The sequence below is a fragment of the Cydia strobilella genome, chromosome 6 (genome assembly GCF_947568885.1).
Source record: "Cydia strobilella chromosome 6, ilCydStro3.1, whole genome shotgun sequence".
NCBI lineage: Eukaryota > Metazoa > Arthropoda > Insecta > Lepidoptera > Tortricidae > Cydia > Cydia strobilella.
In genome coordinates, this window is record NC_086046.1 from 12,435,079 (window position 1) to 12,459,778 (window position 24,700).

The window sequence follows — 24,700 nt, forward strand, 5'->3', positions numbered from 1 at the left end:
GTAGTCTGGGCGGCAGATTTAAGTTCGCCGTGGGCGTTGACACCGAATCGGTATCGTTTTTGCTAATAACGATCTTGAAACAACATTATGTGGGCTGCGGAAGGCTTCGGCGCTGCGTACGCGCCAGTAGGCTTTGAGCCAGCGTGGCGCGCGGACGTACGCGCTACGAACGAGCGAGCGCTTCCGACTGTAGCTGCAGCGATCGAGAGCAAGTCTCACTGAAATGGAAGTGGCAGGTCAATGGCGGCGGGAGTGGGCTGGAGCCGCCGAATATGGGAAGGTGAGGCCGCCGCGTCTACCCTCCGCTCGACCGAGCTTACGCGACCCTACTAAAGCTTATCAATAACTTCCTTGTATAAGTTTACATAACAAATACTAAAACCTGTACTAAAAAAAGTTTAGTCTTAACACTGCTTTTAACACCACACTAGGTAAGAATGTTAACTATGCAGACCAGCCTACCATATGACATGCTTTAGAAATCAATTAACCACCAAATATGGAATATGTTAAGTAGAATCCCTAGTTGCTAATCAAACGCTGATGAGATTGCGAAAGATAGGTGATGATATAGACGATATAAGTAGCTATGTTATGTTCCTTACCGGTTATACTTATGGCATTTCGGTTAAGAAGCGGTCATTGCCAAAAGAGTAAAGTTGTCTTTCCTTATACGGTATTTAAAACTTGGCATGACGCGATTGCTTGAGCTACATAGCTAGGCTATTGCCTTAAAACCTAAATGGCACTAGTGTACCGTTACGGTAAGGTTCAACTTCGGAAAGAGGTCCCGCAGACCTGTCCGGCACGGTGTGTCTCGTTTTTCTTTGTTTCTTAAATTTTATGGAACAAAAATATACCTACCGCATACGTACACTTTGTTTTTTGTATTTTTATGAGCAACTTTATTATAGCCTGCCTGGTTTAGTGTTAGTCTGGGTTACGAATTTACCTATTAAAATAATCTAGGTACGTACCTATTCATGAAATGCCGTTTGAATCGCTTTAGAAAGACCTACTTTTCGATCAATCACCAATAGATCGACCAATCGAATATGAGAAAAGTAAAATACATGTGTACCTATATATACCTATTTAAAAAAACATGACTAAATATTAACTTTTATAGTAAGTATTTCTTGAAGGTACTTTCAATTAACAATTTTGGTAAAAGTATCGTTATTTATGGAACGGGGAGTTGAATATTAGAATGGAAATTGTAGATAAGTACAACACATCTATTAAGAACCGAAATTTAATAGCTTATCGTTAAAAAATGGAAAAAATATTTTAGAATGTAAAATGCTCTAGAGCAGAAACTTATCACTTTCAGTTTGCTTCATAAATAAACAATGATCCACTTTCAGAGCATGAGAAATGAAAAATACATACATATCTCAAATCTCAATATTTTAGTGCACTAGAAGCATAAACATATAAACATTGACATTGTAGCTAACTGTACCAATCCTAGGTATTCTAATCATTATAAAACCGGCAATGATCCCATAAGGGTTACGTGACAGCTATAAAAAATAACGCAACGCATGGCAAGTCACAAGTCGTGAGATAGTGCGCCATATTTCAAGTAACACAATGGAGATCGCGGATCGGTAGCGATTATCGAACGGAGAAAGTCGCGACGGATGCGAGGAAGCTATCAAGCTACCGATCGCTTTGTCTATTCTATTAGACCACTTCCTGTTTATTAAAATTAGAACTTGGAGCGCATCTCAACCGCCTACTACTTAGTATGATTGTGTTGTTACTAATTAGGTACCTACGCAAGAGACTTTCCGTAACTTAGGTTGCAATCTTGCCGTTTGTTTTTAGAATAGGAAGTTTTTTTTTATACCTAATCGTAATCCTTAGTTTACTACAAAATCAAGAACAGTTCTTTTTAAGTTCACGACTTTACTTCCAATCTTCCAAATAAGCTTATCCAGGAATTAATAAATTTAATAATACATATTACACACGCAAAGTTTTTGTCGACGCTACTGACAGTATTACAATCATTTATTCATTTCACGTACTGTATATTTTTGTCAGTGATTGCTGAGTTTGTTCCTGCTCTACGATACTAATTGCATTGATATGAATTACCTATCATTGTTTGTAAATATGTAGATACTAGCTTTTGCCGCGACTTCGTCTGCGTGGACTTAGTAACCGCAGCTAGAGTAAGAATAGCGCCTGGAGAAAATCTCATAGCAATCTAAATTTGAGCATATTATGCACACAAATTAGCAGGTACTTCGTTAATTATCTCAATTCCACCCCGCTTTTTACTTTCTTAAGGGATGATTTTCGGGATAAAAACTATCCTATGTCCTTTTTAGGGACTCAACCTATCTCTATGCCAAATTTCATCTAAATCGGTTCAGCGGTTTAGGCGTGAAGAGTGAACACACAGACAGACAGACAGACTTTCGCATTTATAATATTACTAGCTTTTTCCCGCGACTTTGTCTGCGTGGACTTAGTAACCGCAGCTAGAGTAAGAATAGCGCCTGGAAAAAATCTCATAGCAATCTAAATTTGAGCATATTATGCACACAAATTAGCAGGCACTTCGTTAATTATCTCAATTCCACCCCGCTTTTTACTTTCTTAAGGGATGATTTTCGAGATAAAAACTATCCTATGTCCTTCTCAGGGACTCAACCTATCTCTATGCCAAATTTCATCTAAATCGGTTCAGCGGTTTAAGCGTGAAGAGGGAACACACAGACAGAAAGACAGACAGACAGACAGACTTTCACATTTATAATATTAGTATGGATTATAGTTGCATTACGAACAATGCCAGAATAAAACTGGTCCCAACATCCGAATGTCATAAAATTGGAAAGTGTCGCTCTTCCGAACAATGGGTAGTAGGTACCTAGTTAACAAAGACAAAACGTTTTGTCGTAACGTAACATGACACGCAAAAATAGGTACCGAATATAGGTATGATAATAAATACAATGAATTTGGATCAGTTAGGTACTCTGTAATCTCATTATACATGATCATCATACTGGCCCACTAAGATGGGCCAGCGTGTAAAGAGGGTAGTGGTGTGTCGGATGGCTGGCGCGGCGGGATGGTCACGTGTCCGTTTTTCGTCCGCATATCAACGGTAGTGTAGTGGGCCAGTGATGCTGCGTACGCATCCCCACGTGGCCCATTCCATAGTGCGTGCTCTCAACCATCGCATGGCCATCTCGCTGGTCCAGCGCTGGGCCATCGTGTAGAGCCATTAGACGCGTAGGTGACCAGTTGGCCCCAGTGTCATCAATGTAATAATCTTGGTGAACTTTTGTTAGAACCCGTTTGAATAAAAACTATTTTTCTGCCCACTAACACCATTGCAACATTTTAGTTTAACATATTATTGAAATTAGTGATAAGATACGGAGCAAATTTAAATAGCCAAACAATGTGCAAGGTAGGATGGATAAGAAATATTGATAGGAAATTGTAAAGGTGTTATCTACCAATGATTGAAGCCAATGCCTTCACCCGAGTTAAACACTTTACTTTTCATATCGAATGCGAGGAAACCAAACAAGACAAGGTAATTTTGCAAAATCAGTAATTAAAGTACCTAATCGACCTACGGCAATGATTTTGTTACTTAAATAGGACTTACTTGCAATCGGAGACTTTACATGTGTGAAGATAAATAACCCCTAGCGAAAAACATTTAGATTGCAACATTTACGAAAACACACATATTTTTAACAAACTGCAGTAGCCTAGTCGCCGGTACTAACCCTGCCTACGAAAGAGGCCCTAGGTTCGAGTCCCAGGATGAGTAATTATTTGTGTGATGAATCAAACTACTGTATCAAAGATCAAAGTTTATTATTTCCAGGAAACTTGAAATTATTGTCACGATCATTGAATGAAGACATCATAGAATGAATAAAATAAACAAATCGGCCATAGTTTAAGAACTCGTGATTTTTTTACAATTTCGGCAGGTGAATGGTGGGCGTGTATTGATTTAAATAGTTAAGTATACGTGTGCGACATCTGGTATTGAACTTATTTTCAAACGTGTCAATTTGCTTTAAGAAAAACTAAAATACACCTACCTACACAATGTGTAGCTCTGGCCATGATTTGCAATTTAGATTAGCTCTACCTCTATTGTAGGTATCACAATTTGTAACGAACGTATTTTAGTTATACATATTATAAAAGTACAAGCTTTTTTAAAGCACGTAAATAAAGGTGAACGTATCATAATACGAATGTTTTTGGTAGAATTTATGCAAGATAAGCTTCAAGTCGAATAGGAAGGTGGGTAAAAATTAGTATGAAAGTTTTTCGTAATAAAATGTAGTTTTTGCGCTCCTCTATTCATAGGAAACGTTATTGTTAGCAGTTGCGGGTTATGTTCTGTGTAGGTGCATCGAGCCATGACATCCCTCGCCTCGATATGACTTGATTGAAACTTAGGTACATTCTTAATATAGAAACCGATACGGCGAGGAATAGTTATTTGTTATACAAGGGTGCAAAGTTGTATTTTACCCGCGAGTGTAGAATTGAAACACGAGCAAGCGAAAGGATTCTATAGGTGAACCACGAGCGAAGCGAGTGGTTCTAAAATAGAATCCTGAGCCTAGCGAGTGTTTCAACACACGAGAAGTAAAATACATTTGCGCCCGTGTATAACACAAAACTTTTCACCTCACTATAGCGAGGAAAAGCAACATCCACAGGCGTTAGATCATCTTCATCACTGGAATCACTCATTTCTTTACTATATTATAACAGAAAACTCTGAAAGTTGTGTATTTTTACGCGAGTCGGTGAAAAAAGTTTTTTAGTAAAAAAATTGTTGACAATGTTGACATTTCTGACGTATGAAATGTCAACAATGCGTTTTGAAATTGCATCGACTCAACTTGTGCGTTCAGAATTATATTTAACATTATTATAAAAAAACAGACGTTTCTTATGGAATTTTAAGGTTTATGACTTAAAATAATTAAATATAGCTAAGTTTGGTATTTTTCATTAGATTCTCAAACCATTTATTTAATGATAATTAATATCGAACGAATCATTATCATAAACGATTTACGTTTTATTATCTGTCAAGCTACTTAAACACGCTCCATCCAAGGTCAAATTACTTTCCCCACTAGTGGATAAAACGCGTTTTTCCCCGCTTGAATTGAAGGATAAAAGACAACTTTCCGAGCTAGTGAGGGGAAAAGAACATTCTTTCCGGGAGCAAATGCATGGGTCATCGTAATCAAAAAATTATACTAGCTAAAAGCGGAGCTTTTTAAGGGCTCGCGGAGTTTTATCTACCTCATCATCTTATATTTAAGAGTTAGACTTTAATCTTTAACCTCGTGAGTCTAGATGTATATTAAAATGTACATATTCATTGCAATCTAATTTGAACCTTTTGATGAAACAAATAGAGTAGCATTTCTTTTGTTTCACTGCGTTGTAAAAGAAAGTGACTCTAAATGTATATTAAAATGTACATATTCATTGCAATCTAATTTGAACCTTTTGATGAAACAAATAGAGTAGCATTTCTTTTGTTTCACTGCGTTGTAAAACAAAGGAAATTCGTTCCAATTTACTTATAGAACAAGGTTCAAATTAAAAATTGAAAAACTTTATATGGTGGGTCTTACGAGGTTAAAAAAATATATGATATGATATAAGGGCTTCTGTAAATAATTAATACGCCAAATCATTTTTAAAGTTTTTTTATTATATTTTATCAATACATTAAATCCTTTATACGAATATCTTATTGTTTCCTACATTTCAATACAGTAAAATGAGTGTTTAATATTACGTAATCTATCATAAGGGAACCATCCATATCCAGATATCTCGATGTATCCAAAACATCTCATTAAAATGTCAAAAGGGTCTCACGTGTTGGCTTAAACTCCGCGCACGCCTTACAAATGTCCGGAGCACAAATAGGTTCATGACGGGTAGACATGAATATGGGCGCAGCGATGTGACGACCCCATCGCCTGATTATGGCCCAGTAGGCAGTACAATCAGCCAACGCAGGGCAGCTTGTGGAGAGCTGTTGGGGAGAACACTTCCCACTAACTCCATTGCTCCAGGGAAGTTCTGCCACCCGATAGATGAAAAGGGCCCTCTGCCTCTATCGTACTTTTGTCCCGTCCCGTTAAAGTCCAGTGACACCTCTGTACTCTCAGCCCCAACACCGGTGTTGCTTTTGACCCATCATAGATGTTGTTTTTTGTGAGGACCCATTTTGTGAGGGCGAGGCGAGGTCATCGTCTGCTCATGCTGGCAATAAAATTTTATTAGGCTCTCAATTCTCCTTACGCCGCGCCGTTCCGGTTGCTGCCTCTGCGTGCGTCCCATGACACGGGCAAGAGCAGCAACCGCTCGTTGTAAGTGTCAAAAAGGGCTCTACGTATTGGCTTCGGCTCCGCCCAAGCCGCCTAAGTGTCCAGAACCATTGTTCCGCGATGCATTAATATAATTTAAAAATTTCACGTTTTCACCAAGTTCTGCTGTATAATTCGCGTTTATAGACTGCAGTTTTATATGCTTCTGTTAAAGGTACTTAGATAGGTACAAGTATCTCATGATAACTGACGCTCCAATAGAATAGTTTTTCTATTTCACGCCAAAAAAATATAACACCTTTAACTTCACATTTAAATATCCAACGATTTTGTTTATTATTGTAACCAGGGTGCGTACTTGCGTAGCCCACATGCCTATAGTTTACGATCCGTAGCGAACGAAACGCAGCTTCACTGTCGCACTAATTACAGCAATCTAGATAGAATAACAAAAAATGATTTTTTTTTATCTTTTCCCCTAAACCCTCCAAAAATAATACCTATTAAAAGTAGTTTGGAAAAACATCAAGATTAATTTATTTTAGTACTTTAACAAGAAAATACGATTTGTTATCGGTCAAACTCGTTTCATGAGAAAAACTGAATGTGCGCTCCACACGCGCTAGTCTAACTCGCTCTTGGCCACTTCAATTTATCGGCACAACGAGACTGGCACCCGGCGACGGGTCATGGCTCCACAAGGTCTTGGTCTTGTCACTTAATTAGATCATTCGATAGCCGCATAGATAGAGATTGATAGTAAATTGAGGCCTGCGCATGCGCAAGATTAAAACGAGGTAATGTTGCGAACATATTCTGAAATTGGAGCCGCGTTGATGTCTTTTTCATTGCAAGATTACAGTTAAATGCAAGTTCAAATTGTGATAAGATTTATATTATTATCAATAAGACGTAGAACGTTACTAACCATAATCTAAGGATAAAACTTTTTCTTTTTCATTGCAGAATTGTAATTGGAAGAAAATTCAAATTATCTACGTTAAGAAAGTTTAGGTTATAAGCGCAAAAACGAAACTCTTTTGCTACATTTCGCGCGTGACACAAATTAGCCTCCTTTTGTTTGCCGCAACAGATTATTGTGGTCATGTCAATTACACAAAACAACACCTTTCACTGATTTGCGAAACATTGTTTGATGTAGAATTCTTATTTAACATATGTACCGGTCTTTATTTGTATTGACAACATGTATGGGACGGTGTTGGCATACTAATTAATCTGACAAAGCTCGGAACCGCGCGGAGCGAGCCTGTTCACAAAAATAAAGAAAACAACTGGCACGTCCTTCATTCTTAGGTATTCCTTTTAATTCAAGTATGCTCACAGCACATACAAACAAACAAAAAGTAAAGCTTCGCGCGATTCATTGTCACTCAGCTACTTAATGTAATCATCATGAAGATGAGCGATCACGTCAAGGATATGAAATTAACTAGTACTATAGTAAGTATCAACAGTCTACATCTAAGGCATAATTTAGCTGAGCCAGTATTCTCAATACAAAACATTCATAAGACTTCAGAAACCAGTATCAGTGTGTTTGTTGTTATTACATGCAGATATGAAGTTATATTAGAGACGAGCTGGTAGTCGAGTAAACGTTTGGTGGGCTGAGGTTGTTGGTCGGGGCTCGTGTGCCGGAAATCCTGCGTAAAGGCCGCGGGCCGGGCCGAGGCTGCGCCAGACCATCCGTGCTGTGTTGTTTGTACGCATTGTCATTACCAGCAGCCGAATGTCGTTTTATGATCATTTAACTAGCAATCATCAATAGTCAGTGCTAACATTAACCTGAAGGTAATCTGACAGATTTATGCCCACACTGAAATTAATCAATACATGTATGTTTACGTCTAGGCTAACCTCTAATGTATCCTCGATAACAGTAAAGTAAGAATTGCTCACTTTCTCGTGATTGCGTACAATTGTCGTCAGAATGGGAAATATGTAAATAAGTATATAATATGACCAATAACTAACGGTTTAGCAGTTTCCACGACGGGCAGATGACCTGTGAGTCATAGCGACAAAAGAAATCGAATACTTAGGCACTAATTTCGTAATATCAATGTCAATGGCGTAATCAAGGACGTTGACTCGAAAAGCTCGCTGCAAGTATAAATAGGTACTTTTCAAACACTGGTACCTAATAGTAGATGTACGCGTACATAACAATAGGTAAATATATCGCATACTTTTTCAACAACTGGGCAGGTTTTCTCAAATTAATCTGAATAACACTAACAAGCCACCTTTCAGAGCATAGAATTGTTAAAACCAAACATGTTCGTATCTCTTAGTGTAAGGCCTGAGTGGACGCTCGAAGCGGAGCGTTCGGCGTCCACTTATGCGTTATTTCCCTAATAAGAAAACCTGGGAAATTTGATATATCCGGACGATAATAAGTGAATCATTCATAATTTGCACGATTCGATACAAAGTCTTCGAGATATCTGTTAGTGGTGTCGGACATCTCATAATGCGGAAATAACAAATTGCCTCAGTCAGTCTACACATGTCAATAATTAATTATAGGCAACGAACAGTACTTATTAGTAACAAGTATAAGTTAATATGTATAAAGTACGTCAGTATCGGATCGAAGTTCGGACTGAATCATTAGGATATGTAAATCATTTGAGATGAATCAGTTGAACGTGGGGATTTTTAAGTGGTTTCTTGCGAGTCGGTGGATATGGCGCGTTCGCCCCCGCGAGTCGACGACCCGCTCGACGCGGATCACACCACTCTGTTCGCTCGCTGTAAACCTTAACTATACAAGGTAAGTACATTAAAATTTGCAATAATTTAACGAGAGCATACATAGAAAACGAACGTTGCTCTGAAGTCATCGGGCGGTGGCGGTAACTACCTGTCTGCTAAGTACCTTTAGTTGAGTACTTAAATTCTTAGTTTAGGTGTCGTCATTTCAGCCTTTTGTGTTAAACTTGTTGTCTCAAGTTTCGACTTGTGTTTATAATTAAAAACAAATGTGAAATAGGCGAATTCTCCGCTCATCTCACTTAACAATAACGGTGCATTACCAGATAACAGTTTTGTTGACTACATGACACAATCAACAGTGGCACGGCGGTGTTAAACTATCGCAAGCACGTGTCATTCATTTCTTACGTTTTTTCTAGACGCTATGTAACGCGTTGACCGTTATCTGCCATCATCATCACGTATGTGCCGCTGCAGCGTCATGTCTCTCGAGATCAGTGGGTTGCGACCTTACTTTTGGTTTTCGTTGGCGTTCGATCACGTCATGACGTCACCTTATTTTCTGAGATAATTCGCCTTGATCCAATAATAATGACGGTTAAGGTTTGCAACAACGTTGACGGATTAACGATGTAGATCTAATTTAATTGAGGTTTTTTAACCGCAGACTTAATTGAATTCTTTGAAAACTTTAAAACAAGGGCAACAAGAAAATTACTTCCCGTTAAAACTTGGTAACCTAACGTTTGATTAAATAAACAAATGTTATCATCGTTATATTTAAACTTTACCGAATCAATGAAAAAGAAATGTTGATTGATTAGTTGCTGCTGAATGATCTGCTCGCTGAAAACTAGTCAATCGGCATCTGCCATTCGCAATTAGCTTAATTAAGACCGTTGGCTTGTTTTATTACTGTCGGTTTTTGGTCATAGATGTAGGTGCGTCGAAAATATTCCGTAAGCTCTATTCTAAAACGCGCTTAATAACTGATTCTTGAGGTAAAATTTAGCCACTTTGTGTAACTAAATTTTCATTAACGTTTGTAGAGCCAGACCAAGCTAACTCGGCAGCGATTTTGATAGCACAGACTGTGCAAGTATTATAAAAAGTAAAGTATAAAAATTTTAATTTTTAATTTAATTATTATTGAACGTCATAATTTCAAAGAAGTTTGACGTTTAAAATAACACTTGCACAGTGTACTATCAAAATCGTTGCCAAGTTAGCTTGGTCTGACTCTAATGTTATTTTACTCAGAACGTTGACTACCTTTAGTACCCCAATTGAAAACAAATAATTTCTAATTTGGAAGAAATTATTTCCTGAATTTTGTCTAATAGGGAATATTACGCGAAACTCTGCGTAGGGGGCGCCACTACCACAATCTGAGGGTCTATCGCGATACAAGAAAATCGAAATTTCGTTATCTAACATCTCTGTCACTCTCACATATTCGAGCGATAAAGAGGCAGATAGCGAAATTTCGGATTCGCGTTTCCCGGTAGGTCCTCTGTAAACAAATCGCCTTGGTGCATCAATGTCATATTTTATTATCTCTGAAAACCTGTCAAAAACCTGTTATTTTTATTGGTTAAAGGTACAGTATGTATAAGTTACTCTATGCTTTACTAAAGGGGCTAGTGCTGCACTCTGGTGGCAGAACATTGCAGTAATACCCCCTATTGTCAGCTGTTAGTTATATTTAATTTTGCTCTTATTAGATATAGGTAGGTACAGTCACCTGCAATAATATGTCACAACGATCTTATTTGTAGAGCCATAAGAGCGTGTCACATATTTTTGCATAGTAACATATTATTGCAGGACACTGTACATTATATGAGTACTGACAAGTATTGACTACATTAATGGTACCTTGCCTACTAAAATCGAATTGGTTTGTGCACAACCCTTTCCGCTAGTGGAAAATCAAATGCATGCGAGCGCAGTCCACCGTTGGATTGGATTTAAATTAGGTTTAGATTAGACTTAGACAAACAATGGAGATCCAGGCTTGTGAGATGACACCCACTGTGAGCTGCAGAAGTTCATTCATTGTTCATTGGAAAGATCGCAATCACCCGACTCGCAATTTCATTTCGCCCCCGTATCGCCGATCACGTCACTTCGGCAAATAAATGTACTTGCCACCGAAGGTCGCCTATGCTCGTACTGCTAATATAAGCCTGAGCAGGTTTTACAACAGTTGTTCCGATAAGATATGTTTCATTTCATCTGCTGACTCGCCATTGTGTAAGTCCAATAAGAAACCTACGCTTATCTACCAATGAATAATTACTAGATCCTGGATAAAAGGCAGTAGGTATACTGTAAAAAAAACCCGGCCAAGTGCGAGTCGGACTCGCGCACAAAGGGTTCCGTACCATTACACAAAATCACGTTTGTTGTATGGGAGCCCCACTTAAATATTGAAGACACTGAATGTTGACATCTGATTTTATTATTATTTTAATTGTTTGCCTATATATTATGTACCTGCGCCATACGACTAAATAAATACTTAAATATTTATTTTATTCTGTTTTTGTTAGTAATTGTTGTTATAGCGGCAACAAATACATCATCTGTGAAAATTTCAATTGTCTAACTATCACGGTTCATGAGATACAGTCTGGTGACAGACGGACAGACAGACAGCGGAGTCTTAGTAATAGGGTCCCGTTTTTACCCTTTGGGCACGTAACCTTAAAAATGGGCGTATTATAGTTTGCAGGTACCTATTGCCTATAGTTTGCGCGAAAGCTTATCGGTCACGTATTTATTTAATTTACAGTATAACAACGATGACTTTGGATTTGCAATGAGGATCTCAAATGTGGATTTGCCGCATCGAAATTATATCGAAACTGTATTGGTTGCGGTTGGAAGCGCACAGCCGCATTTGTTGTAATACCTAAATTCATTGCAATTTTCTAAGAGGGATCGTTAGCGATAGGATCGCCTTTATTAAAACTTAAGGCGGTTCCCTGAGCCAGAAGGCGAAAAATCTCCGTATATGATCATGTTTTTCTAAGAGACGTTGATATTCGTAGACGTGGAAAAAATATATGTAGTTCTTGACTATGTTATCTTTAATATCATAGCTTCCGATACACGAATTATGACACTTCGCTCGATACAATTAATTCCCAAAGTAACCTCTAACTCGGACTTTTAATCCAACTTTACTCGGTTATTTATTATGTAATACTATAAACAAAAAAAAGAAGAAAAAACAACCTTAACTTAAATAGTAATTTCATAGCTTTCGAATTTCGATATTGTAAGGTAACGTTTTTAAGGGGCCCACTGACTATCAGTCCGCCGGACGATATCGGCCTGTCAGTTGTTCGGAACTGTCAAATTTTTGTTCTAACTGACAGGCCGATATCGTCCGACGGACTGATAGTCAGTGGGCCCCTTTAAAATAAATAAAAGTTAACAAAATTCGATCAAAATTGGCACTTGGCGCGCATGATCTTTCCCGTTCTTTCTTGCGAAATTTGACAGTGACAGCGGCAAACCGATGGAACGGCCTTAATGACATGCACTGTTTTATTTAATTGAAGTGCCCGAAAAGGGTAAAACTGTTGATACCCATAAAAAAATGTACCTAGCTATACTTCTTGTACCTACACAGTTTGAACAATAAATGTTTCTGATTTCTGAGTGCAATAACAATTAATAGGCGGTACCTAACTAGAGCCCGACGTGGTGAAATTTATATTGTTTAGTACCTATTGGTAATGAATTTTCATTTCTGAATACGGTCCTAATGCCTGTTGTACTGCGACTAACTGCATGTTCCCGTCAGTACATGTACAGTTGTACACCGACGGGCGCAACAGCGTTGGCGGACAGTTATAATAACAGTTGAGCTCATCATAAACCGTGGTCATGAATATTTCATAAGAGAACTTACTTGGAACCGCGCAAAAACTAATATGAGGAATTGTGGACCTCTCAAATTTTATGTATAGCGCGAGTCTACTGTACAGTAATAGTACATTTCGATGCTAGTGCGGAAAGTATGTCATTAGAATGTCATTTCCGCACGTGTATCGAACGACGTTTTTTAATACAGTTGCGAAAAAATAAGAAAAACAACAAGTAAGGAATTGGAAACTTTTATATTATTAATTCTGTGACATCATTGACATTGACATTATGAAGAGGTGTTTTTTTAGCTGGGTGTTATTATTATTGAACATGCATTTAAAAAAAATCTTTCATTGAAGTTTCATTTCTGACGATGCGTTTTGAAATTGCATCGACTCAACTTGTGCGTTCAGAATTATATTCAACATCATTTAAAAAAAAAATGTTTCTTATGGAATTTAAGGTTTATGACATAAAATCATTAAATAAAGCTAAATTTGGTATTTTTTATTAAATTCTCAAACCATTTATTTAATGATAATTAATATCGAACGAACCATTATTATGAGCGTTTTACGTTTTGTTATCTGTCAAAAGCTACTTAAACACGCTCCATCCAAGGTCAAATTACTTTCCCCACTAGTTTTAAAGGATAAAAGACTGCTTTCCGAGCTAGTGAGGGGAAAATGTATTTTACTTCTCGTGTGCTGAAACACTCGCGGGTAAAATAAAACTTTGCACCCTTGTATAACAAATAACCATTACTTATATCTATGTACCTAGGTACCTACTCGTAGTGTACTGTACTTACCTACTTGTTAGATACTTCTGTGACACGGTAATAGGTTTGCCGAGATCCATATATTAACGCAAGCATAAATTACGCTCGTGAAAAATACTTCTCAGTAGCGACCTACAAACCAGCTAGAAGTGTTTATGTTTTAGTGTTTTTAGGGTTCCGTAGCCAAATGGCAAAAAACGGAACCCTTATGGATTCGTCATGTCTGTCTGTCTGTCCGTCCGTATGTCACAGCCACTTTTTTCCGAAACTATAAGAACTATACAGTTGAAACTTGGTAAGTAGATGTATTCTGTGAATTAATATTTTCAAACAAAAATAGAAAAAAAAAAACAATAAATTTTGGGGGTTAGAACTGAAACTCAAAAATTTTTTTTTCATCAAACCCATACGTGTGAGGTATCTATGGATAGGTCTTCAAAAATGATATTGAGGTTTCTTATATAATTTTTTTCTAAACCGAATAGTTTGCGCGAGAGACACTTCCAAAGTGGTAAAATGTGTGTGTGTCCTTGTAACTTCTAAAATAAGAGAATGATAAAACTATAAAAAATATATGATGTGCCATGCAAACTTCCACCGAAAATTGGTTTGAACGAGATCTAGTAAGTAGTGTTTTTTTAATACGCCATAAATCGTAAACCGCGATTTACCTTTCATTCAATCAACTCGAATATAAAAATAAAAGTACGTAACCCTCGGTGCGCGAGTCCGACTCGCATTTGGCCGGTTTTTTAGTTAGCTTTAGGTGTTTAGGTTGACGTATACCTATTCGAAAGATAAACTATTAAATTAATAGTAAAAAACCGGCCACCTACGAAATGTTTTGATCTATTTTACACATTTTTGTTTGAAGCAAAAGTTTATTTTCATTCAAAGCACCTTTTTTAGGGTTCCGTACCCAAAGGGTAAAATCAAAAACGGGACCCTATTACTAAGACTTCCCTGTCCGTCTGTCTGTCTGTCACCAGGCTGTATCTCATGAACCGTGATAGCTAGTTGAAATTTTCACAGATGATGTATTTCTATTGCCGCTATAACAACAAATACTAAAAAGTACGGAACCCTCGGTGGGCAAGTCCGACTCCGGTTTTTATCATTTTGAACTCTATTAGTTATAACCATAGAGTAACTTATACTAGAGCGATACTGTCATAGTAAATTTTGTAACCCCAGTAAATTCACTGCCATCTGTCAACACACTTTAAAACTAAAAATTAAGATTTATAAAAATACGATAAAATGTATTTAAATATAGATAAATGATTTTTTTTAAATGCATTAATTATTTTTATGATTTTGACCCATGTTCTTTCACTGATATGCGTTAAAATTGTTAAATAACAAACGAAACAGTCAACGCCATCTATACGACAGTGGACCAAAACTAGTGGCGCCCTCTGAACGAGAATCAAATTTTCTTGATTTTCGAGGCACGTTTTTTCCTTAGACTGTAAACATCTATTACGGAGTTATATCTATCTTTGGTTATAACATAACGCAAACGTTCTTTTCGTTTTATAAAGGGGAAGGCATAACATTTAAATGACACGTGTCACTTAGTACCTATTCGTTCGTCTTTTTCTAAAACTTGCTTTCTTTTAATGTTAACAGGTGCAAAACCACTTCCATGCAACTACCCTTTTAAACAAACCTTTCGCGATATATAATTTTATATATATCATATATTTTATTTCTTACCGTATAATCAAGGAAGTGTTTGTTCGCTTGCATTTATGTTACGCGCCAATGCCATGTCAATCAGCGATTGATAATAAACATAGATGAGGAACTAGCTCTGCAAAATGACCCCACACATTTTGAGCCACGCTGGGTGGGGCGTAAATATTGAGTCATGGCGCTATTTAGTTTGCAAATGGCGGCCCGTTGTCACAGTCGTAGTAAGAAATATTTAGAGTATTTCTTTAAGGAAAATATATGCCTTACTGTGCGGTTAAATGATGTGCTAGCCGTTCCAACAAACACTGAAAATATTATGGGATTACCTTTCACATATAATTTGGCCATGATAATATTATTTTGATTTCTTTTGCTCATGACAGATTTTATATGGGGATGATGTCATGCATTTTCAAACAGCCATTGATATTAAGATCCTATTATTTTAAATTTGTTAATATGTTGTGGTTGTGAGGAAACATCGTGAGGAAACCGGACTAATCCTAACAAGGCCTAGTTTTCCCCTCTGGGTTGGAAGGTCAGATGGCTATCGCTTTCGTAAAAACTAGTGCCTACGCCAATTCTTAGGATTAGTTGTCAAGCGGATCCGAGGCTCCCATGAGCCGTGGTAAAATGCCGGGATAACGCGAGGAAGATGATGAATATGTTGTGGTTGTTTTGATATAGTCCGTTTAATTTAAATTAGTGGTAGTAAATACTAATCGCCGTTGTAGGTGGCGCTTTTTTTAATGTGTATATTTTAACATGTCCCTGGCATCTTGGCTCAGCCCCTTGGCTAAAGGACCGATGTGGCTAATTTTGGTATAGAAATATATGTGGCAGACCAGTAGGCCCGTCTTTTTCTATGTTAAAAGAGGGACGGATAATCTATCTCGCCGCGAGATGCTGTCGCGCCAAACATGTGCTAGCCCTACAGGGACGGTTAGAATGGTGAGAAAATATGGATATTGCAAGGAAAATATTAAAAACAACAATGTTATTTTCCCACACAAACTGTTCTTACGACGTGTCAAATAAGAATTTCTGCATTTTTTCTCTGATCAATGAAAATCGATGTCTGAAGATCAAAGAGGACCTTTATTATGAATCTGAGGTCAAAATTTATAAAAACGTTTACGTTATTTACAGTACATCTGTGGCTCCATTACGATACCCTGTACCTGTACGCACATTACGTAATTAGGTCGAAAATTTAATGGGCCGTATGTACTGTAAAACGTTGTACGATACACGTGGGAAAAGGTAATTCGCAACTCGTGTCGATTTAAAACACTCTCTTCGGTCGTGTTTTAAAATTCGCCACTCGTTGCGAATATCGCGCTTGTATCGTAAATAACTATTAAAAACGTGCGACAGACGTACATGGCAATCAATATATTATCTATCCCATTATTCACTTAAAAATAAAATAATAAATTATCGTACAAAAATATTGCATATAAAACATGTTCTATATTGCATGAAACCGTCTACTAAGAGACAGTTTTCATTGTCATGTATTTTCAAGTGACAGTGTTACAGCATGGTTACGGCCAATCAGAGCGACTAATTTTAAAATAGATCAATAGTATTTCGGGTCGGTGAAATTGACCAATCATAATCTTGGTCAAAGAAAACCCATACCTAAACTTTGACTTTGCAATTGGTCCGCTGGTGAGCATGCGTATTCTAATTTTGTAGCCTTTTATAAGCTGATATTTTCTTTGAAGCTAGTCATCCAAAGAGTATAATAGTATATGTAGTCATCCATGTTTATTATCAATCGCTGATGTCAATGCAATGTCATGATATTTTCAATTTATTTATGAGACTGCGACATCTACATTTTTTTAAAGCAAACGCAACAGGTTTTTTCACAATAAATTAAATAAATAAAAACTTACCTACATGCTTCATCTGTAGAACAGACTTTCAGAGAACTACACCAGTACGGAGTTACAGCTCAACTGATGTTACCATCGATATCATAATAATATTAAGTGCTTTAGATTGCCGGGCTCCTTTAGAGGCATACAGAAGTGGTATACTGCTTTAACCCTTTATGAGACAATTTCCAAAATATTGAACACAACTTTCGACCCGGTTTTAGCCTTCTTTTTCCTATCCAGAATCATTAGGTAGGTACCTATTTGCCTATTCAGCGTCGCATTATTATGATAGCTATTGAGCGCCCAGGAGGCATGTTTTGTATCGATTTAAAGGTTAAACAGCTCACACCTATATTTCCGCTAAACATCGTGGTTCCAGGTGACAGAAGGCGGCGTGACGCGGCAGGTGGCGCGCGCGATGGAAGTCCTGCACGCGAGCGCTCCGGGCGCGCGCATGCGGGTCATGCGGGCCGCGTACCACTCCACCGCGGGGCCGGGCGCGGCCACGTCCTATATGGTGCACTCTTCCCGCAGAGTAAGTATTCCATTACCACTACTATTCAGGATCATCATATAAATAGCTCTTCAAAAGCTGTAACACATTTTCTGGCGCTACAATGCAGCAATGCTTTTTTCACAAGTTAGTCAATTCTCACCACACCAAGTCATACGTATACGAGCCGATAGCACCTGATGACTACAGGACCCAGACCTTGCATGGTGGAGAGGGTCGTAGTTTTATTTTCCCAAAGTGCCTACTTCTAAATTTATCTAGAATCTACTACCCTAATAATCTAATGTGTGTGTTAATGTATCTACTGTGATAAAGTAGGTATACTTTTTATGTTGTATCTCGATCAATTATTGATTAGATGACGTAACTTTTCAATAATACAAATGTGAACAGGTAAGCGATAATTAAGGCCAGTTCAAACACGAGTCTTAAGACCGAGTGGTAAATAGGTACGAATTCTTAGATTTATATCTAAAGCCACAGAAATTTTAAAAAAAAACGACAGTAGTAAAAAGTGGTTAGGCCGATGACCGGTATTGTGACAAAATAATCCCTACAACCATGAAGATAAAAACTACACACTTTCAAAGCTTATTGTCTATTGATATGATCTATTAAGGCTCTGGCTAGCGACAGCGTGAAAGAACTTCCCAAAATTTACTTCTTATGATAATAAGACTATGAAGAAATAATATTGTGCTGTTAAAAAACTGTTGTTATTCATAACCACAGTCAATGACCAGATTTATCTACATACTTAAGTAATTTCTAATACTGAATTCAATTGTTTCATTGTTTTGAAGGACACTACATAAATGTATTTTAAATGAGAAAACGATTTTTTAAATGCCTTTTTGTTGTTTTCAGGTAATATCTTCCGGCACCAGACTACTATCTCCTTCGTTAACCAGCAGACCGTTTGGAGATACGCCTTCCCTACCATCGCTGCCGTCGCTACCGCTGGAAATATCATCAACACCCTTGGAGTTGGTAGATACTCCAGAAACAGAGAATTACAAAGTGACAGAACCCGACGACATAGAAATTTCCCAACCTTCAAAATGGAAAAGTTCCACAGGCAAGAGCTCAATAAGAATGCCCAGTGAAGAATCTTCGTCCACTGACAACGCCAGCATCATCGATCTCGACCCTAAACCCCATCACAAAAGTATATTCAGAAAGTATTCGTATGATTCAGAAAATAGTGACATCTCGACAATGAAACTAAGCAGTCGAGCCTCCCCACTATTGGATGCTCCCGTATCACTGAGCACTCTTAAATACAAATCACTACTGAATGGAAGTAACGATTGGACTAATAGACGCAAAAGTTACAGCTTTGAAGAAACAGATCCGCTAAATGAAACCATCTCACACTGTAACGACACACTGGCAATGGAGTCCTCCACGGACAGTGGCATCTGTAAGTCAACTGAAATAGTAAATGATCACGCAGATTATGAGAGAAAGGACAGGAAATATTATCCTCCTGAAGATTCATTCAAAGATTGGCTTAACAAAAACCGGCAAACTTCATTCAACAAAACCAATCAATACATATCTCATAATAGAGGGCACAATGTATTGATTGAAGAACCAAGTGAAAGTAGTATTATCCTGCAGTCAGTAGGTAAAGTATCAATTACAGTGCCCATCACACTTGAATCTGAAGAAGACTATCAACACAGGAAAGCCCAGGGTATTGAAGAAGCCGACAGAAGGCGAAAGAAAGTCGAATTTTGTAAAACTGAGTTACATTTTGCGGCTGAATCTGGGAAAGTGAATATTATAGCCACCGATGAAAAACCGCCACCTACAAATGATTTTAGAAGGAGGAAAAGTGCTTTCGTACCAATGAAGAAACCCGAGAGACCGACTACACTGTTGCTCGAAAAGAAATCAACTGATGATACGATGGTTGATTTATTACAACACAACACTAGTGAGGTAGTTGAAAACGATGAGAATACAGCAGCTACAAAAAGTATTCTCAAAAACAAAATTCCTAAGCCCAAACCATATCTTCTAGGGGAAAACATGGCTCTTGGGCTGGCTGACGATGTTCCGAGTGCTAACAAATCCAGTATATGCAGCGACAATTCAGATGTTCCGACAGCTGTTTCATTAATCAATAGGCAGTTGCAAGAAAGAAGGTGCAGCAATGAAACAACCTCCAGCATGGCTAGTGAAACTGACATAAGCAGTCCTTTAAAAACTTTCACTTCGAGGCCAATTAATGCAGGTAACTAATATAAGAAATTTAATAATAAATTTAAAGCAAATAACGTACGTAATATTAATGCAACTATGTCATTGAATCTGATGAATGTTTTTTTTACAGGTCTTATCAAGAGTGTAAGCTCAAAAAGTCAAAATTCTAGACAACAATATTCGTCAACCACTGAAGTTACTGACACCTTCAATTCAGTTATAGAAAAGTTGAAGGCGTTGCAGATGTCTCCGATACCAGCAAGATCTAAAACGCGCCAACTTCGGCAATCTGATCTAACTTACTTTGGTATTCAGAATGATAAAAAAAATACAGAAGATGACAAGCCCAAGTTCATCAGAGACAGGATCAAAATGCAAAATGAAGCAATTGATAACATTTTCCAATCTGTTCGGCTTATTCAGCAAGTATCTAACAGTGTGTCCAACAGTGTGTGCCACAGTGAAGCTGAATCAGAAGACGCTGTGGAATATCAAAATATTCCTCTTAAAACAAACTTTGGTCCTATACCGACGCCACGATCGCGTACAAAATATAACGATAGAGATTCTGAAAAAGTAACAGTACTAAAGCCTATTGTTGAACAGGATTCCGCAGTAATAAAACAGAATGTACAAGACACAACGAGACGTTCTAGGTCACGAAGATATGAAGAGGCTTCTTCACCGGCAATTCGAAGTATTTCGGAGCCCCCTAAGGCTAATCGATTAAGCTCTTTGGAAAAATCACATCGACGAACCCACAAGGTCAAGCAAAATGTTTCTGCAAGGTAATATTTCTCTAGCTAGTTAAAATAAACCACTTATATTCAATACTAACACCATCAATTTCGTTTGATATATTGGGATTTCATTCTATGTTTTGTTTTAGGGTAAACAAATATGAAATAAAGGAAAAGAAATCGAATTATAGTAAAAAGCATCCTTCAGATACCGCCAAATTGTATTTAAGCGAGGAGGAGGACGACGACGATGCAGTGCCTACGTATGTCAACGTAAACAAAGAACTATGTAATAATACAACACCAATAACTGGTGAGGATAAAATACGTAAACCAGAAATTGATAGAAAATTGCGCCAGTCACATAAAACTAACACTGGTCACAGAGAAATCGTTCAGAAAGCAGATAAGTATACAGTAGAACGAAGATTACGTACAAGACATGAAAAAGCGGATAGTGATATTAAACCAACAGAAATCCATGAAGATCATTATGAATTAGATCGAAAGTCACGTGCAACAACTGAAAAAACAAATAGTGATCATAAAGAAACTACCCGAAATCAATCTAACTCTCGAGAAAAAATCCATAAAGCAGACAAATATAATGATAGCTTGAATAAAAGAACAAACTCCTCGAGGAAAAAGAAAGTAGACTCAAAGGCTGGGGTACTACCTGCAAATGCTCCACAATCGAGCGCCCCTTCAGTAAATTCACAAAGCATTACAACAGAAAATAAAACAAATAAGGACGAGAGATCTACGTCGACGAGCAGGCAAAGTAAATCACTTAGACATGCGGACAAAAATATCACCGAACGGATTGCTGAGATTTCCGACACCCCTACTAAGGACTCGAAAGAAACAACCAAATCTCAACATGTTAGGAGTGCAAGTCGTCATTCCACATCCAAGAAAGACACTATAGAAAACCATAAACGATCTAGCGCGAATTCTGCTGATCGCCACCACAACTCATTGCAACTAAAGTCTGGCGACAGAAACGGGGAAGTGCACTACTCAAAAGACAGAAAGTCAAAGAGAAACGAATACGTTATCAATTACGATGACAAGAACGGGACAGTAGCATCTATAACTAAAGTACCAACTGGACCTGGATCGACTAGGAAGAAAAAAACTTCTCTAGAAATAATTATAGACACCCCTAAAGAGCATAGAACTCAAAGCAAACCCGAGAAAATTCACCTGCGTAAGTAAGCCGTTTGCATGCTTTCAACAATCTAACAAAAAAATAAATACAGCCTCTAAAAATGTAAACGTCTTTCAGTGCAGTTCCCAGAACGAGAGCTCCCAAGCGGACTGAGTCATGCGCATAAGAGATCGAGGACAAAAGTGCATATACAACGGTCTTGCCAGCTATTGTGAACTAAATATGAGTAATGCTAGTGTAAGGAATGCCAAAAACTAGCCGATTGCTGTAAAATTAGTATTTATGTATGGAACTTGCAACTATTGTATAATTTATGTGGTAATTAAACATCGAATAATACTGATCTCACATTAAGGTTAATAATACAAAATAACAGTTATTAATAAAGAATACGACTTAAATTGCGTTTCTTTTATTGAAAACTAAATGCGTTTTAGAACATTAATTAAGCGCATAAACAAAAGGTAATGGTGCCGTACAGCGCCATCTAGGCATTAGTTGTTAAAATCACCTCTCGATACATTTAACTGTGTTTATAGTTCTTGTGCCTATGACAAGAGCAAACTTACACAGTAACCAAGGGATCCTTGTCAGACTTGCTTACAAACACTTCCACTTGGTTGTCTAATCTTTTCTGTAGATCCGGTGAGAATACTGATAGGAACCCTCTCTCGGAATCTGAATGATTGGTTAAGATAACCGAAATACCTTTTTGTGCAGCGTCGAGAACGTCGTGATGAAGCATTTCACCTGAAAATAATGAATATGATAAATAGTTAGTTTGACTTACAGAGTACCTGAAGAACATTCACGTTGTAGGTATCGTAAAATTCGTAAGTATAGGTACTGCTATTAACCACTACATTTTAATTTGAAGTCGGGAAAGTTAAATATTAAATTTACTTAGGTTCAGGTTAGGTTCATCTAATTATCTACCTTAACATAGCCGGAATAGTCCATACATAAAACACAGTTCCCAATTGTATGAACGGGTTATAAAAATAAAAGCCATCTGTCGTTTACAAACAAAAGGTGTGAGTATGGTGTGAGGTGTGGTATGTGTGTTATAGCTAAAGGTGGTTCACGCGTATGTATCTGACTAGGTAAGTATATCCAATATTATCCATACGGCCCCGCCACGACTTTGCGCGACTGGCGACGGCGGCGGCGGCGGCAACTATAGGTGAGAACGAAAGGTCTGATCGCTGTGTCTCCCTCCAACATATGGTTGCCGCCGCCGCCGTCGCCAGTCGCGCAATGTCGTGGTCGAGCCGATAGATATATAAGTAAGGGTGGTATTCCACCGGTCCAATCTCTTTGGCCAATGTATTGTAAAGGTTTGTAACCTTTACAGCCTTTTTATCAGTAACTGGCAACAGCCACGTTTTGAATTTAGAATCGTATCGCCCTGTCAAATGGAACAGGGGTGTGTGTTCGCCATTCCTAAAGAGGTAGCCATCTCGGCTAGTCATATTTATTTGTAAACTAGCTATCTTGTATGAAAAAAATAAGAAGATATCCATAACAGCAGTGCTGAAATACCGTCTTTCCATTCCACATCCTCCCACTAGGCTTTACATGGTGGAGGATGCGAAATTAGCGTAAAATTCCCCCAATTTTTAGCGCTTAAGGTGACGCGAAGGCAGAAGAAAAACTCTAAGAAGAACCCCGACCTCATATCGCACGCCAAGCGAAAGAATAAAGAAAAAAAGGAGAACAAAGCATATTCCAGGTGATAAATTTCTCTCATTGCATCTCACATTTTACTTAGTGAGAGAGTGAGACGCAATGTACATTGGACCAATATATTGGACAGATGGAATACCATCCTAAGCTTAGAGTCCTCACTTCATACATCAGTTTCCTTATTTGTGACGTTTTCAACCAAAAGGTACCACATTGTCGTTTGTCGATAAGGTTGATTTCTAATTGAAGCTATATGGAGATAGCGCCTTACTTTTGGTTGAAAATGGCACATTTAATAAGTAACTAGCGACACCGCCTTCAACGACTAAGTAATTACCCGGATGGTTATTAATTTGCTTATTATTCGTTATTACTTAATTACTTTTTGGCAGAAATTTGCTTTACGACAGGATAGGAACTGGACAAGAATAGGGGTGGGGTATTGTGTTTTTCAGGGGTTGGTTTTTTGAAGGTATACATTTGTAGCCATCAATATGTTCAGAAGTAGACTTTGTAGCTGATAGATAGATAGGTAGCTTTCGATACGCCGCCACGAAGTGTTGGAATAATCTGCCACTACCTATAAGAAATTGTACTTCGACAGCAACTTTTAAAAGTAACATTAAAAAGTATTTAATTGATCTTCAAACTTCCAACACATGAGCTGACGTACGGTGCTAGATGTTATTATTATAAAAAAATTGTTATTAAGTTTGTTTCAAGTTTTAGGGCCTACACACAATCAGACGTTACGACGACGTGCCGTGGCACGTTGCGGCGTCGTGTAACGTTGCGACGTCGTGACGTGCAAATCTACGGCGTGTAACGTAAAAAGTCACGTCACGGCGTCGTGCCGTGGCACGTTGCCGCAACGTGCGACGTCACGATGACGTGACGTTAAAACTAACGTTATAATCCTGAGCCGGCGCCATTTGATGTTCAACAGGTAAAGGAAAATGACGCATGAAATTGATGTCGATCAATTAATATCCCTAGTGGAGGAACGTCCCGTGTTATGGGACAA

General features: G+C 37.9%; 2 protein-coding genes across 3 annotated transcripts in view; one reads left to right on the forward strand and one right to left on the reverse strand.

The window, feature by feature from the left end:
- LOC134742141 (uncharacterized) lies at positions 1 to 22,391 on the forward strand. Of its 2 annotated transcripts, none has more exons than XM_063675105.1 (6): positions 1 to 280; positions 17,734 to 17,889; positions 18,736 to 20,110; positions 20,210 to 20,867; positions 20,969 to 22,029; positions 22,108 to 22,391. In XM_063675105.1, the coding sequence occupies exons 1-6, from the start codon at positions 224 to 226 to the stop codon at positions 22,203 to 22,205; spliced, it is 3,405 nt and encodes a 1,134-aa protein (XP_063531175.1). In that variant the 5' UTR covers positions 1 to 223; the 3' UTR covers positions 22,206 to 22,391. The 2 variants fall into 2 exon arrangements, with proteins under 2 accessions (XP_063531175.1, XP_063531177.1); XM_063675107.1 differs by having other exon boundaries at positions 2 to 280; positions 22,113 to 22,391.
- LOC134742142 (probable cytosolic iron-sulfur protein assembly protein Ciao1) overlaps positions 22,387 to 24,700 on the reverse strand; it is a 9,181-nt gene continuing 6,867 nt past the window's right edge. Inside the window, exon 6 of the mRNA XM_063675109.1 lies at positions 22,387 to 22,740. Coding sequence (XP_063531179.1) covers positions 22,556 to 22,740 — 185 coding nt within the window. The 3' untranslated portion in view covers positions 22,387 to 22,555. The remainder of the gene's footprint in view (positions 22,741 to 24,700) is intronic.